This window comes from Jaculus jaculus, chromosome 9 (assembly GCF_020740685.1).
Source record: "Jaculus jaculus isolate mJacJac1 chromosome 9, mJacJac1.mat.Y.cur, whole genome shotgun sequence".
Lineage (NCBI taxonomy): Eukaryota > Metazoa > Chordata > Mammalia > Rodentia > Dipodidae > Jaculus > Jaculus jaculus.
The window spans coordinates 114,004,114-114,021,206 of NC_059110.1; the positions used below are offsets into that span (position 1 = coordinate 114,004,114).

The 17,093-nt window shown below is 46.4% G+C and overlaps 1 protein-coding gene across 1 annotated transcript; it reads left to right on the forward strand.

Moving 5' to 3' along the window:
* Nucleotides 1-1,251: 1,251 nt before the first annotated feature.
* Klhl10 (kelch like family member 10) lies at nucleotides 1,252-16,400 on the forward strand. The gene is made up of 5 exons (XM_004655383.3): nucleotides 1,252-1,445; nucleotides 5,991-6,480; nucleotides 9,689-10,306; nucleotides 14,813-14,962; nucleotides 16,026-16,400. Exons 1-5 carry the CDS (start codon nucleotides 1,252-1,254, stop codon nucleotides 16,398-16,400), a joined length of 1,827 nt encoding a protein of 608 aa, XP_004655440.2.
* The last annotated feature ends 693 nt before the right edge of the window (nucleotides 16,401-17,093 follow it).

Below are 17,093 nucleotides of genomic sequence, written 5' to 3' on the forward strand. Positions count from 1 at the left end.
CGCAGGAACCGGTTCTGGAGTCAGGACGGCAAGGGGTGGGGCCGCCAGGTGTGAGGGCCGTCCTGTCACCCAGGCGGACCCGGAATTTACTATGGGTAGTCTCGGGCTGGCCTCGAACTCGTGGAGATCCTCCTACCTCTGCTGGGATTAAAGACGTATACCGCCACACCCGGCCACCTTTTGTAAAAGTTACTTATTTATTTATTTATTTATTTATTGTTTTTAAGAGAGAGAGGGAATGAGCGCTCCAGGGCCTTTTAGCCACCCCGCAAAGGAACTCCAGACACGTGTGCCACTTTGTGCATCTGGCTTATGTGGGTCCTGGGGGATCGAACCTGGTTCCTTAGGCTTTGTAGGCAAGTGCCTTAACAGCTGGGCTATTCCTCCAGCCCTGTTTTTTTTTTTTTTTTGGGGGGGGGAGGAGGTGTTGAGGTAGGGTCTCACTCTAACTCAGGCTGACCTGGAATTCATTATGTAATCTCAGAATTTTGTTTTTTTGAGGCAAGGTCTCACTCTAACCCAGGCTGGCCTCAAACTCATGGTGACCCTCCTACCAAGTGTTGGAATTAAAGGTTGGACTAAATGCTTCCCAGGAGTGAGTGCCTGCTGCATGGGTTTCATCCTCAGTACAAAAAAAAAAAAAAGCCAGCAACAAACCAAGTAGGTACTCAGTGCCTTTCGGGCTGAGGATGCATCCAGGAGGCTGTTGGTGGCTGGGATCCTCCTCTTGGAAGAAAATGAGCTACCAAGACATCCCAGGGGCTACAAGACCCTGGGCAGCATGAGATTGAATGAGCTCTTCTTCTCCCTCTGTAGACTTACAGCTAGCTCCTTGAACTCAGTGTGTGAGGAGCTACCAGGGGTGGCCATGGAAGGTGCTGGGTGGTGCAGGGTGTGGACTCAAGCGCCCGGAAGAAGAGAACAGGGAAGTCGAATCCATAAAGTCTCCATTGCTGTGTGGGTGGTGGCAGTTCTTCCCTGTGTGAGGACAGGGCAGGTGGTGTGAGGTGACCCAGTTGGGTGCCGTGGGGGAGGGGAAAGAAGGAGCAGGGACTGGGTAGTTCCAGAACTTGAGAGCACAATCCTGGGTGATCTCACTGCGAGTCCAGGATTCTGGAACTTGGTCTGCCTGATGGTCCCTATATGAAAGATGTAGTAGGGAAAAGGAGTGACAGCTGGCTAAAGGGGCCCCCCATAACCCTCCCCAACACCCCTGGAGAGCAGCCTCTCTCCCTTGGTCCCAAAGGTGCCATGGAGATGGAGAGCACGGCGGCCTCCACCCGGTTCCACCAGCCTCACATGGAGAGGAAGATGAGCGCCATGACCTGTGAGATCTTCAACGAGCTCCGTCTGGAGGGCAAGCTCTGCGACGTGGTCATCAAGGTCAATGGCTTCGAGTTCAACGCCCACAAGAACATCCTCTGTAGCTGCAGTTCCTACTTTAGGTATTACAGGGTCCAGACCAAGCCAAAGGGAGAACCTGGGCTCCTCCGGGCACTTTTTACCCATTTTCATTTTCCTACTCACCATCTTCAATGTAGACACATCACAGCCCCGGGCTGCCGTAGCCTGGCTGTGCTGCCTTCTGAAGAGGTACAACTGGGACTAGAGACTCTTCTCTGATTAAAAAAAATAATAATTTTTAATTTATTTTATTTATTTGAGAGAGAGAGAGAGAGAGGAAAAGGCAGAGAGAGAATGGGTGTGTGCCAGGGCCTTCAACCTCTGCAATCAAACCCCAGACGCATGCACCACCCTTGTGCATCTGGCTTATCTGGGCCCTGGGGAATCAAACTTCAGTCCTTTGGCTTTGCAGGCAAACACCTTAACCACTAAGCCATCTCTCCAGCCCTCTTCTCTGATTTTTTAATTAAATATTTTATTCATTTATTTATGTGAAAGAGAGGGAGGGAGGGAGAGAATGGGCACACCAGGGCTTCTAGCCATTGCAGATGAACTCCAGATGCATGTGCCACCATGTGCATCTGGCTTATGTGGGTTCTGAGGAATCAAACCTGGGTCCTTTGGCTTTGCAGGCAAGTGCTTTAACTGCTAAGCCATGTCTCCAGCCCTCTTCTCTGATTTTTAACTAGACTTCAGCCTACATCTGGTGGGCCATATGCTTTTCTTCTTTGACTTTCACCCAAACCAACTTTTAGTTGAACACCCCTACTGGAGTTCCTACTGAAACCTAGATGATACTACTATTGACCGTATTCCCAGTAGAGACCTTGGAAAGCAGGGTGATGTATTAACAAGGATGAAGTAGGTGGAAAGGAGAAAAGGAGCAAGCATCCAGGAAAGACTTACCGGAAGAGTTAGGGCCCAAACTGTTATAATCCAGCAAATGGAAGTATTTTGTTGTTGTTCATGAACTGGTAATGTCAGAATAATCAATTCCAATGAAAATATGATAAATGTGTATCACCTGTTACTGAAAGCACTCATTCAAGCCCACCGTGGTGGGGCAGGCTTGTGATCCCATCTACTGAGGCAGGAAGATCAAAAGTTCAAGGTGCCAGGCATGGTGGTGCACACCTTTAATCCCAGCACTCAGGAGGCATATGAAGGAGGATTGTCGTGAGTTCAAGGTCATCCTGAGACTACATAGAGAATTCCAGGTTAGCCTGGGCTAGAGTGAAACCCTACCTCCCACCACTAAAAAAAAGTTCTCATTCATCGAGATACTAGATCAGGGTCCACCAAAAGACCAGAAGGGAGGGACTCGGTGGTCAAAGGCACTTGAAGGCAAAGCCTACAGGTCAGGGTTCAATTCCCTAGCACCCACAAGGATGCAAAGTATGTAGTGCTGTAGTGGCAAGAGACCCTGACGTGCCTACACACAAAAAAATAAAGTTATTTTAGGGCTGGAGAGATGGCTTAGCAGTTAAGACACTTGCCTGTGAAGCCTAAGGACCCAGTACCCACATAAGCCAGATGCACATGGTGGTGCATGCATCTGGAGTTCCTTTGCAGTTCCAGGTCAGCCTAGATTAGAATGAAACCCTACCTCGAAAAACCAAATAAAAACAAAAAGAAAAGAAAGAAGGAAAGAAAAAGGAACAAAAGGACTGGAGAGATGGCTTAGCAGTTAAGGTGCTTGCCTATGAAACCTAAAGTTTGATCTCTCTCTATATCTTTCAAATAAATAAATAATACTAAAAAAACAAAAATTAATAAAAAGAAAAGAGAAGGAACAAAGTGCCAGGGGGATGCCTCAGTGGTTAAAGGCCCTTGCTTGTAAAGCCTGCTAGCCTTCAATTCCCCTGACTGATCTGAAAATCACTCTTGAGCCCAGGCTGGTCTTGAATTTACAGAGATCCTCCTACCTTAGCTTGGATTAAAGGTGTGCACCATCACTCCTGGCCAGTGTAAAGGTTTTTTTTTTTTTCTTTTAATTAGTTAGTTTGCAAGGCGAGAGAGAAAGAGATGGGTGCACCAGAGCCTCCAGCCACTGCAAACAAACCCCAGATGTGTGTGCCCCCTTGTGCATCTGGCTTTACGTGGGTCCTCGGGTCAAACCCGGGTCGCAAAGCTTTGCAGGTTAAGTACCATCTCTCCAGCCCCAGTGTAAAGTTTTGAATGCAAGGGGCATATAAACTCATAAGGAGTTTATGTTGGGCTAAGCCTATACACATGGAAGGTGGAAGGTGGAAGCAGAGAGATTAGATCACCAGATAATCTAGGTAGGAGATGGTAGTGTCTTGGACAAAGGAGATAAAAGAGGAGCCATGAGATTGTGAGTATGTGGTAACTGAATGATATTTATTTGACTATTGCTCAGGTTTAAGTTCCGTAAAGGAGAACTTTTTGCATAATGGGTTAAGCCAGAGGAGACAGACCTGAGACTTTCTCTTCTCAATCTCAATTTCTCATCCCAGCACTCAGGAGGCAGAGGTAGGAGGATCGCCATGAGTTCGAGGCCACCCTGAGACTACATAGTGAATTCCAGGTCAGCTTGGGCCAGAGTAAGACCCTACCTCGAAAAAAAAACAAACGAAAAACTAGAGGAAAAGAGGGACTGACAGGGCTGGGGAGATGGCTCGGGGGGGAGGAGCACATGCATAAGTATCTGATTTGAGAGTTCCCTACCACCCACATGACAAGCTGGGTGAGGGTGTCACCACGCATGTCTGTAACCTCAGAACATGGGGAGTAGAGAAAAGAAGATCCCAGGGGCTTGCTGGTCTAACCAAAACACAAGCAAGAGCTGCAGGTTCAGTGAGAGACCCTGTCTCAAGGAGATCAAGTACAAGAGTGACAGAGGAGGACACGTGACACCCTCCCCTGGCTGCTGCACACGTGCACAGGGCCCACGCATCTGCACAAACCCACGCTCCTTGGCGCATGCATACGTACACCAAAAAGAAAAAAAAAATACATATATGCGAGTATGACCAAAGTTCGTTCCTGGGAAGATTCTCTTCTTGCCTACTGTATAAAATACATCTGTACTCCACTTTCTCAGGCTAGTTTATTTCCAAGATATTCACTGTGTACTATTTGGGAAGAAATGACCAAGCTGTCCTTAAGAAAACGCGTGAGGACTGGGGAGATGGCTCAGCAGTTAAAGGTGCTTGCTTACAAAGCATGCCAGCCTGGGTTCATTACCCACATAAGCCAAGACACACAAAGTGGTGTGGATGTGTGTGTGTGTATTTGCAGAGTGGCAAGAGGCCCTGGCATGCCCATACAATTTCTCTCTCCCTCCCTCAGATAGTTTTGTTTTGTTTTGTTTCAAGGTAGGGTCCCACTCTAGACCAGGCTGTCCTGGAATTTACTATGTAGTCTCAGGGTGGCCTTGAACTCACAGCAATCCACCTACTTCTGCCTCCTGAGTGCATTGATTAAAGATTTGCGCCACCATGCCCGTCTTCTGCCTCTATCAAATAAATAAAATAAAAATTAATTAATTAATTAAAAACTATGATTTGTTGGGTGTGGTGTTACTTTAATCCCAGCACTCGGGAGGCAGGGATAGGAGGATTGCTGTGAGTTCAAGGCCACCCTGAGACTACATAGTGAATTCCAGGTCAGCCTGGACTGGAGTGAGACCCCTACCTTGAAAAACAAACAAACAAAAAACAAACAAACAAACGGCAGAGAGAGAATGGGTATGCAAAGGAACTCCAGATGCATGCGCCCCCTTGTGCATCTGGCTTACATGGGTCCTGGAGAGAACTGAACCAGGATCCTTTGGCTTTGCAGGCAAGCACCTTAACTGCTATGCCATCTCTGTAGCCCATGACAAACAATTTCTTTTTTGAGGTCGGGTCTCGCTCTAGCCCATACTGACCTGGAATTCACTATGAAGTCCCAGGGTGGCCTTGAATTTACGGTGATCCTCCTACCTCTGCCTCCCCAGTGCTGAGATTAAAGGCATGTGCCACCACACCTGGCAAATAATATATATTTATACATTTAAAAAAATATTTTATTTATTTATTTATTTGACAGACAGAGAATGGGCATGCCAGGGCCTCCAGCCACTGCAAAAGAACTCCATATGCATATGCCCCCTTGTGCATCTGGCTTATGTGGGTCCTGGGGAATCGACCACTGATACCCAATTCCAGACGCTTGCGCCACCAAGTGGGCATGTCCGACCTTGCGCTTGCCTCACCTTTGTGCTTCTGCCTTGTGGGGGTCTGGAGAGTTGAACATGGCTCTTTAGGCTTCACAGGCAAGTGCCTAATCACTAAGCCATTTCTCAAGCCCCCTGACAAATAAATTAAAAAAGATATTTATTTAGAGCCAGGTGTGATAGTGCATACCTTTATCCCAGCCTTTGGGAGACAGAGGTAGGAGGATTGCTATGAGTTCAAGGCCACCCTGAGACTACATAGTGAATTCCAGGTCAGCCAGGGCTAGAGTGAGACCCTACCCGGTGGGGGGAGGGAAGAAGAGAAGAATTAAAGGAGGGCTGGGAGGGGCTGTAGCCAACAGAGAAAAATAATTTTTCCATGTCTGCCTATTTTCTTGGTTCCCAGAGCGCTGTTTACTAGTGGCTGGAACAACACTGAGAAGAAGGTATACAACATCCCTGGCATTTCTCCAGACATGATGAAGTTAATTATCGAGTATGCCTACACCAGGACTGTGCCCATCACCCCTGACAACGTGGAGAAGCTGCTGGCTGCTGCAGACCAGTTTAACATCATGGGCATTGTTAGGGGTTGCTGCGAGTTCCTCAAGTCGGAGCTGTGTTTGGACAATTGCATTGGCATCTGCAAGTTCACAGACTACTACTATTGCCCCGAGCTAAGGCAGAAGGCCTACACGTTCATATTGCATAACTTCGAGGAGATGGTGAAGGTCTCGGCGGAGTTTCTGGAGCTCTCGGTTACAGAACTTAAGGATATCATTGAGAAAGACGAGCTCAACGTCAAGCAGGAAGACGCTGTGTTTGAGGCCATTTTAAAGTGGATTGCTCATGACCCCCAAAACAGGAAGCAGCACATTTCAGTTTTGCTTCCTAAGGTTAAGTTTAGTTATTCTTTGCAAACGCTGAATCGCTCACTCTCTCTTTTTAAATGTTTGTTATTTTCTTCATTTTATTTCATTTATTTTTTTCAAGGTAGGGTCTCACTCTAGCCCAGTCTGACCTGGAATTCACTATGTAGTCTCAGAGTGGCCTTGAACTCAGGTCGATCCTCCTACCTCTGCTTCCCAAGTGCTGGGATCAAAGGTGTGTGCCACCACACCCGGTTTAAGTGCTTATTTATTGGCACACGCGTGTGCGCCTGTGCGTGTGTGCCTGTGTGCGTGCGTGCATGTGTGTGTGTGTGATGGAGGAGATGCTCTAGGGCCTCTTGTTGCTGCCAATGAGGGAGACACTTGGGTCACTTTTGCTGCTTTTTTTTTTTGGTTTCTCAAGGTAGGGTCTCACTCTAGCCCAGGCTGACCTGGAATTCACTAGGTAGTCTCAGGGTGGCCTGGAACTCATAGCAATCCTCCTACCTCTGTCTCCCAAGTGCTGGGATCAAGGGCGTGTGCCACCATGCCTGGCTTTTGCTGCTTTTTGTGTCTAGCTTTATATTAGTGGCTTGGGAATTGGGCCTGGGCTGGTGAGCTTTGCAAAGCAGTGCCTTTAACCACTGAGCAATCTTCCCAGATCCCTAAAATCTTTTTTTTTTTTTTTTCTTTCATTTTTCTATTCAAGGTAGGGTCTTGCTCTAGCCCAGGATGACCTGGAATTAACTATGTAGTCTCAGGGTGACCTCCAACTCATAGTGATCCTCCTACCTGTGTCTCCCGAGTGCTGGAATTAAAGCCGTGTGCCACCATGCCCAACAAATTGCTCACTTCTAAAAAAAGTATTTAGAGTTGGAGAAATGGCTTAGCAGTTAAAGTGCTTGTCTGAAAAATCAAAGCACCTTGTTTAGATTCCCCAGGACACACGTAAACCAGGTGCACAATGTGGTACATGCATCTGAAGTTCATTTGCAGCCCTGGCATCCCCATTCTCTCTCTTTCTCTCTCTCTCTCTCTCTCTCTCTCTCTCTCTCTCTCCCTCTCTCAAATAAATAAATAAAAATAAAATATAAAAATAAAATTAAAAAGTATTTATTTATATGGGGAGAGAAAGAAGGGAGGGAGAGACAATGGGCATACCAAGTGCTTCTACCCACTGCAAACAAACTCCAGATGCATGTGCAACGTTGTACATGTGACTTTACACAGGTCCTGGGGGATTGAATCCCTCAAGCATCGGCTGAGCCATCTCTCCAACCCTGGGTTGTACACACTTGATTCATTTGTCTTTTTTTTTTTTAGGTTCACTTACTCTTTATTTTATTTTTTAAAATTTTATTTATTTATTTATTTATTTGAGAGAGAAAGAGGCAGATAGAGAGAATGGATGCATCAGGGCCTCCAGCCACTGCAAAAAACTCCAGCCGCATCTGGCCTATGTGGGTCCTGGGGAGTTGAACCCCAGTCCTTTGGGTTAACCACTAAGCCATTTCTCCAGCCCTTGATTCATTTATTGTAAAGGGATATATATAAGTGTCCCATTCAGATGTGTAACAGAAGACCCCAGAGCTGTGTTTACAGGCAGGAATACACAGGCTACCTCCCACCATTCTCTGGAATTCTGCAGATCTTCTCTGCCCTTGGCATTGCCGGCTCCTCTCAAATTTACATTCTTTTATTTTTTATTTACAACTTCCATGATTGTGAACAATATCCAATGGTAATTTTCCCTCCCCCACATTTATATTCTTTGATGAAGACTCTCCCTCCACGGGGAGAGAGCACAAGGGAATTTTAAAGGGTCTTCTTTCCCTTTTTCTTCCCATTCAGTAAGTTCCTCACACCAAGGTACAAGTTATACTAGAAACTAAATCATGAGGATTGCACAGAATTGTAGCTAGTTGGTGCTAATCAGTGTTATTCTACATATAAAGCTATGTTTAATTTCTGAATAACTGCCAGATTCTTTTGGTCTAATAGCATATCTGTGACCCCTTCAGGTGCCTTCTGTCTGCCTCATTCTCAGCATTTATCTAACGTATGCCATTTCCTCAAAACAAAACAAATGCTTAAACTATGATTTACATATTTTTTAAAAAGACAGGCTGAAGCTAGGCGTGGTGGCGCACGCCTTTGATCCCAGCACTCGGGAGGCAGAGGTAGGAGGATCGCTGTGAGTTCGAGGCCACCCTGAGACTACATAGTGAATTCCAGGTCAGCCTAGACTAGAGTGAAACCCTAACCCTAAAAAAAGAAAAAGCAAACAAACAAAAAAAAAAAAAACAGGCTGGAGATGTAGTTTAGTTGGTAAAGTACTTGCAGGCCAGGCATGTTGGCCCACACCTTTAATCTTAGCACTTTGGAGGCTGAAGTAGGAGGATCATCATGAGTTTGAGGCTAGCTTAGAGCCACAGAGCGAGTTCCAGGTTAGCCTATGCTAGAGTGAGACCCTGCCTTAAAAAAAACAAAACCACAAATAACTTAGCATGCAAAAAACTCTGGGTTCGATCCCCAGCACTGTATAAACCAGGAGTGGTGGTACACACCTATAATCCCAGCACTTAGGAGGTAGAGGCAAGATGAGAAGTCCAAGGCCATCCTTGCCTACATAGCAAGTTCAAGGCCAGTCTGGGATACATGAGACCTTGTCTCAAAAAAAAAAAAAAAAATCAAAATATTCTGGGCTGGAGAGATGGTTTAGCAGTTAAGGCACTTGCTTGTGAGGCCTAAGGACCCAGGTTTGATTCCCCAGTACCCATGTAAAGCCAGATGAACAAGGTGGCACATGCGTGTGGAGTTCGTTTGCAGTGGCTGGAGGCCCTGGCATGCCCATTCTCTCTCATCTGTCTCTCTCTTAAATAAATAAATAAAATATTTTAAAATCCCAACAATCCAAAAGTGCCTATGAAATGGTTTAAAGCCAGGTATAGTGGCTTATATCTTTAATCCTAGCACTTGGGATGCTGAGGTAGGTAAATTGCTGTGAGAAAAATAAGCCTGGTGTGGCACATCCGTTTAATCCCAGCGCTTGCGAGGTAGGAAGATCACTGTGAGTTCAAGGCCAGTTGGGGACTACAGAGTGAGTTCCAGGTCAGTAGCACTGGAGTGAGACCTTGTGTCAAAAAAAAAAAAAAAAAAAAGTAAAGCATGGCTGAAGGATATGGGACTTCCAGACAGTGTCACCTCACTTGAATGACTTCTGTATTTCCTTTAGGTTCGTCTGGCCCTAATGCATGCTGAGTACTTCATGAACAATGTGAAGATGAATGACTACGTCAAAGACAGTGAGGAATGCAAGCCAGTCATCATTAATGCCCTAAAGGCCATGTATGACCTAAACATGAATGGACCTTCCAATTCTGACTTCACCAACCCACTCACCAGGCCCCGCTTGCCCTATGCCATCCTATTTGCAATTGGTGGCTGGAGCGGTGGAAGCCCTACCAATGCTATCGAGGCATATGATGCTCGGGCAGATAGATGGGTGAATGTCACTTGCGAGGAAGAGAGTCCTCGTGCCTACCATGGGGCGGCCTATTTGAAAGGCTACGTTTATATCATTGGGGGGTTTGACAGCGTCGACTACTTCAACAGCGTGAAGCGCTTCGACCCTGTGAAGAAAACCTGGCATCAAGTTGCCCCGATGCACTCTAGACGTTGCTACGTGAGCGTGACGGTCCTCAGCAATTTCATTTATGCCATGGGCGGGTTTGATGGCTACGTGCGTCTCAACACCGCTGAACGTTACGAGCCAGAGACCAATCAGTGGACACTCATCGCCCCCATGCACGAGCAGCGGAGCGATGCAAGCGCCACGACCCTCTATGGAAAGGTACGGTGGGGAGGGGAGATGTGCAAGCAAAGGACAGGCCGAAAATGCTGCTCTTCCTTTTGGGGTTAGGCTGGGAAACATGTGGCTGTCCTTTGGTATATACAGGTGATTTGAATGCAGGTCTCCCAGAGGATACCACATCCATAGATGTTCACACTCTTATGTGAAATTGCTTAGTACTTGTAATGACCTAGGCTCATTTGGGTGTGGTGTCACATACCTGTAATCCCAGCACGTGGGAACCCAAGACAGTTCAAGGCCATCTCAAGACTCTCCCAAGGTCTGGGGACATGGCTTGGCAGTTAAAGGCACTTGCTTGCAAAGTCTAATGACCTGGGGTTCAGTTCCTCAGTGCCCACATAAAGCCAGATGCATGAGGTGGCACATGTGTCTGGAGTTTGTTTGCAGTGGCAGGAGGCCCTGGAGGGCCCATACTCAGTCACTCTGTCTGTTTTTATTTTTATTTTTTTAATTTTGTTTTTTATTTGAGAGAGTGAGAGAGGGAAAGAGGCAGACACACACACACACACACACACACACACACACACACACACACAGAGGGAATAGGCGTGCCAGGGCCTCCAGCCACTGTAATTGAACTCCATATACATGTGTCACCTTGTGCATCTGGCTTATGTGGGTTCTGGGGGGGATCGAACCGAGGTCCTTCGGCTTTGCAGGTAAATACCTTAACTGCTAAGCCATCTCTCTCCAGCACTGTTTTTTTTTTTTTTTTAATTTTTTGAGAGAGAGACTGAAAATGGATACACCAGGGCCTCTAGCCAATGCAAATCAACTCCAGATACAGATACATGTGCCACCATGTGCATCTGACTTATGTGGGTATTGGGGAATTGAACCTGGGACTTTAGGCTTCACAAGCAAATGCCTTAACCACTAGACCATCTCTCCAGACCCCTCTTTTTTTTTTTTTTTTCCTAGGTAGGGTTTCACTCTAGCTCAAGCTACCCTGGTATTCACTCTGTGTTTTCAGGGTGGCCTCGTATTCACAGTGATCCTTCTACCTCTGCCTCCCGAGTGCTGGTATTAAAGGCATGCACCACCATGCCTGGCTTCCCTCTTTTTTTTTCTTTTTCTTTTTATTTATTTGAGAATGACAGACAGCAAGAGAAAGAGGCAGAGAGAGGGAGAGGAGAGTGGGCACACCAGGGCTTCCAGCCACTGCAAATGAACTCCAGATGCGTGCGCCCCCTTGTGCATCTGGCTAACATGGGTCCTGGGGAACCGAGCCTCAAACCGGGGTCCTTAGGCTTCACAGGCAAGTGCTTAACCGCTAAGCCACCTCTCCAGCCCTCCCTCTATTTTTAAAATAAATTGATACATGAAAAAAATGCTTAAAGATTCTCTCCAAAACAAACAGGGCCTGAAGAGATGACTTTATCAGTTAAGTGTGCATTCTGCATAGTCATGAGTGAAGGGGACCAAGACTGCCAGTTTTGAATTTCCAGAACCCACATAAACAACTGGGCATGGCCAAGCATGCCTGTCAGCCCAGTCCCAAATGGGAACAGAGACCCTTGAGTGTCTTACTGATTGCTCATGAAAAAAAAACTGGCAAGCTCAGGGAAAAGTAAGAGACTCCAGCTCAAATAAAAACAGACAGAGGAAAAGCCGGGCGTGGTGGCGCACACTTTTAATCCCAGCACTCAGGAGGCAGAGGTAGGAGGATCGCCTTGAGTTCGAGGCCAGCCTAAGACTACATAGTGAATTCTAGGTCAGCCTGGACTAGAATGAAACCTTACCTCGCAACCTCGCAAAACCAAAAAACAAGACAAAAAAAAAAAGACCCCAAAAAACAGGCAGAAGAGCAATGAAGCAGGGCACCTGGCGACCAGCTCAGGCCACCACAGGCAAGTGCTTTCCTACAGCCCTGCAAGGGGCACGTGCACATGCGTACACTACACCCATCACACAGAAACGTGCACACAAGCAAAACTTGTGTACAAGTTATCTTTACTAACACCGTACAAATGCTATGTAAATTGTTATTTATGCTACATGTTGTTTAGAAAACAATGAGAAAGTGCTATACTTCTGTTTTGTTTTGTTTTTCAATAGGGTCTCGCTCGAGCCCAGGCTGACCTGGAATTCACTCTGTAGTCTTAGGCTGGCCTCAAATCTATAGCATGCCTCCTACATCTGACCCAAATGGGATTAAAGGCTTATACCACCACACCCGGCCCTGATTTTGTTTTGTTTTGTTTTGTTTTTTTGAGGCAGGGTCTCACTCACTCTGGCCCAGGCTGACCTGGAATTCATTCTGTAGTCTCAGGGTGGCCTTGAACTCATGGCAATCCTCCTACCTGTGTTTCCCAAGTGCTGGGATTAAGGTGTGTGCCACTGCGCCCAGCTTTTCCTGGCCCTGATGTTTTAAACATTTATTTTTCCAAGATAGGGTCTCCCTCTAGGTCAGGTTGACCTAAAATTCATTATGTAGTCTCAGGGTAGCCTCAACTCATGGTGATCCTCATACCTCTGCCTCCTGAGTGCTAGGATTAAAGGTGTGCACCACGATATTGGCTCTAATATTTACTTTTTATTAACTAGAAACTTCGATGTATGCAAATCATGTGTTGGTCCTATTCCCTTCCTTCTCAGCCCCGTAACGCTGGGGGCTCTACTCAGTGAAGTTATTCACCATGGCTTATAAGTTATGAGAGCAGCAGTCAGACATTGTTTTCCCTAATATTTATTTATCCATTTGCACAGAGAGATACAGAAAGAATGGGCACACCAGGGCTTCTAGGCACTGCAAATGAACTCCAGATACATGTGTCATACTGTGTATCTGGCTTTATGTTGGTACTGGGCAATCAAACTCAGGTCCTTATGTTTGCAGGCAAGCACCTTAACCACTGGTCAATCTCTCCACCCCTATTTACTTCTTATATATTATTTGTTTAATTTGCCAGAGAGAGGGAGGGGCAGATAGAGAATGGGCACACCAGGGCCTCCAGCCATTGCAAAAGAACTCCAGATGCTTGTGTCACCTGGTGCATCTAGCTTACATGGGTCCTAGAGAATTGAACCTGGGTCCTTGCTTTGCAGACAAGTGCCTTAACGGCTAAGCCAGCTCTACAGCCCTATTTTTTTTTTTTTTTTTTGGTTTTTTTTTTCAGGGTAAAGTCTTCCTCTAGTCCAGGCTGACCTGGAATGCACTATGTAGTCTCAGGGTGGCCTTGAATTCACGGTGATCCTCCTATCTCTGCCTCCCCAGTGCTGAGAATAAAGGCATGCGCCAATATACCTGACTTTATTATTTGAGAGGGAAAGAGAGAGAGAGGATGCCAGTGCCTCCAGCCTCTGCGAACTCCAGATGAGTGCATTCCCTTGTGTGCATGGGCGACATTGCATTGTGAATCTAGCTATGTTGGGCCTGGAGATTCAAACATGAGTTCTTAGGCTTTGCAGCAAATGCCTTAATAGCTAAGCCATCTCTCCAGCCCACCAGTTTTATTTTTTCAAGGTAGGGTCTCACTCTAGACCAGGCTAACCTGGAACTTACTATGCAGTCTCAGGGTGGCCTCGAATTCACAGCAATTCCCCTACCTCTGCCTCCTGAGTGCTGGGATTAAAGGCGTGCACCACCATGCCCAGCGTCCCACAGTATTTTTTTTTATTTTATTTTATTTTTTAAAATTTTATTTATTTATTTGAGAGCGACAGACACAGAGAGAAAGACAGATAGAGGGAGAGAGAGGGAATGGGCATGCCAGGGCTTCCAGCCTCTGCAAACAAACTCCAGATGCGTGCGCCCCTTGTGCATCTGGCTAACGTAGGACCTGGGGAACCGAGCCTCGAACCGGGGTCCTTAGGCTTCACAGGCAAGCGCTTAACCGCTAAGCCATCTCTCCAGCCCCCACAGTATTTTTTATTTTTTTAAAATATTTTTTGTTTATTTATTTGAGAGCGACAGACACAGAGAGAAAGACAGATAGAGGGAGAGAGAGAGAATGGGCACGCCAGGGCTTCCAGCCACTGCAAACGAACTCCAGACGCGTGCGCCCCCTTGTGCATCTGGCTAACGTGGGACCTGGGGAACCGAGCCTCGAACCGGGGTCCTTAGGCTTCACAGGCAAGCGCTTAACCACTAAGCCATCTCTCCAGCCCCCACAGTATTTTTTAATCAGTTGAATCCATGGCTGTGGAACCTGAGGTTTGCAGGGTGGACTGTACTCTCTCCTTCAAATGAAGTAACTGTCTGTAGATTACTAAAAAAAAAAAAAAAAGCATATATAATGAAAAAAATGAAATTGTACAGATTGCCATTAAAAGTGCCTTTCTGGCCAGCACTTGGGAGGCAGAGGTAGGAGGATCACCATGAGTTCGAGGCCATCCTGAGACTACATAGTGAATCCCAGGTCAGCCTGGGTTAGAGCAAAACCCTACCTCAGGGGGGGAAAAAAAAAGTGCCTTCCTGCAACACAGGTGTCCTGTTTCTACTCCACGGTGTAATTTTAACAAACCTGAATTCTCTTCACACAGGTCTACATATGTGGTGGGTTTAATGGAAACGAATGCCTGTTTACAGCAGAAGTGTACAACACTGAGAGTAACCAGTGGACAGTCATCGCACCCATGCGGAGTAGGAGGAGTGGAATAGGCGTAATTGCTTATGGGGAACACGTATATGCGGTGAGTTTACCTTGTGTGATGGTAAAATTACACCCCTCGATTTTTTATTAGCAAGTAGGTTTCCGTGACCATTGGTAAGCATGAGAAAAGGCATGACATCACTGGCTATCCCAAGTCAGTGCTTCCTCAGTGAATAGAAGCAATGGCTAGCAGTCAATTTTGTGTGTGTGTGTGTGAGAGAGAGAGAGAGAGAGAGAGAGGGAGGGAGCACACAAGAGTGAGAGAATTTGCCGGGTGTGGTGGTGCACGCCTTTAATCCCAGCACTCGGGAGGCAGAGGTAGGAGGATCTCCGTGAGTTCGAGGCCACCCTGAGACTACATAGTCAATTCCAGGTCAGCCTGAGCCAGAGTGAGACCCTACCTCGAAAAACCAAAAAAAAAAAAAAAAAAGTGAGAGAATTGGCTTGCCCAGGGCCTCCAGCCACAGCAATCAAAATCCAGATGCATGTGCCACTTTGTGTGCATATGCGACCCTGTGCACACGTGCAACCTTGTACATTTGTGTCACCTTATGCTTCTGGCTTACATGGGATCTGAAGCATTGAACATGGGTCCTTAGTGTCTTAACTACTAAGCCATCTCTCCAGCCACCCCCCCTTTTTTTTTTCAAATATTTACTTGAGAGAATGGGCACACTAGGACCTCTAACCACTGCAAAAAAAACTCCAGACACACGCACCACCTTGTGCATCTGGCTTTGCGTGGGTCCTGGGGAATCTGATCTGGGTCCTTTGGCTTTGCAGGCAAGTGCCTTAACTGCCAAGCCATCCCTCCAGCCCAACTGTGTCTCTTTTTATTTTTTATTTTTTCTTAAATTTTTATTTATTTATTTATTTGAGAGAGACAGACACAGAGAGAAAGACAGATAGAGGGAGAGAGAATGGGCACGTCAGGGCTTCCAGCCTCTGCAAACTCCAGACGCGTGCGCCCCCTTGTGCATCTGGCTAATGTGGGACCTGGGGAACCGAGCCTCGAACCGGGGTCCTTAGGCTTCACAGGCAAGCGCTTAACCGCTAAGCCATCTCTCCAGCCCCCCCAACTGTGTCTCTTTTGCTATTTGCAGGTAGGTGGCTTTGATGGAGCTAATCGACTTAGGAGTGCAGAAGCCTACAGTCCAGTGGCTAATACTTGGCGCACAATCCCCACGATGTTTAACCCTCGTAGCAACTTTGGCATCGAGGTAGTGGATGACCTGCTGTTTGTGGTAGGTGGCTTTAACGGCTTCACTACCACCTTTAATGTTGAGTGCTATGATGAGAAGACTGATGAGTGGTATGACGCTCATGACATGAGTATATACCGCAGTGCTTTGAGCTGCTGTGTGGTACCAGGGCTAGCCAATGTTGGGGAATATGCAGCTAGACGGGACAACTTCACAGGATTAGCACTGCGAGATGAAGTAAAGTATTCCGCTTCGACAAGTACCCTACCTGTATGAGCCTCTTCATTTAGCTAATAAAGAGTCTAAGCAATAAGAATTAATTCTTTTTTTTTTTAATAAATGCAGTTAAAACTTGTAAGAGTACTGGAAAATGTTCAATTTAAGGGAAGCAAGGGTTGGCTGAATGAGGGAGTAAGGAAGACAATTTTTTTTTTTTTTTGGTATGTGTTTTTTCTGAGGTAGGGTCTCACTCTAGCTCAGGCTGACCTGGAATTCACTATGTAGTCTCAGGGTGGCCTTGAACTCACAGTAATCCTCCTACCTCTACCTCCTGAGTGCTGGAATTAAAGGCATGCACAGCCACACCCAGCTTAACTTTTTTTTTTTTAATTTTATTTGAGAGAAAGAGGCAGACAGAATGGAGGTGCCAAGGACTCCAGAAGCTGCAAACTAACTGCAGACCTACGTGCCACCTTGTGTACATGGTGATGTGAGTCCTGGGGAATCGAACCTGGGTTCTTTGGCTTTGCAGACAAGCATGATCCAAGTGCTAAGCCATCTCTCCAGCCCTATAAACTTTTTAAATATTTGAGAGAAAGAGGAAGATAAGAGAGAATGAGAATGGGCATGCCAGAGCATCCAGCTGCTGCAAATGAACTCCAGATACATGTGTCATTTTGTGTATCTGGCTTATGTGAGTCTTGGGGAATTGAATTTGGGTCCTTTGGCTTTGTAGGCAAGCGTCTTAAC

What these genes read in the sequence shown, in the direction of transcription:
- Klhl10 (XM_004655383.3), top strand. Translation starts at nt 1,252, where the DNA reads ATGGAGATGGAGAGCACGGCGGCCTCCACCCGGTTCCACCAGCCTCAC. An exon ending in AGCTGCAGTTCCTACTTTAG is followed by an intron (nt 1,446 to 5,990) that starts GTATTACAGGGT and finishes CTTGGTTCCCAG; the next exon opens with AGCGCTGTTTACTAGTGGCT. An exon ending in ATGGGGAACACGTATATGCG is followed by an intron (nt 14,963 to 16,025) that starts GTGAGTTTACCT and finishes TGCTATTTGCAG; the next exon opens with GTAGGTGGCTTTGATGGAGC.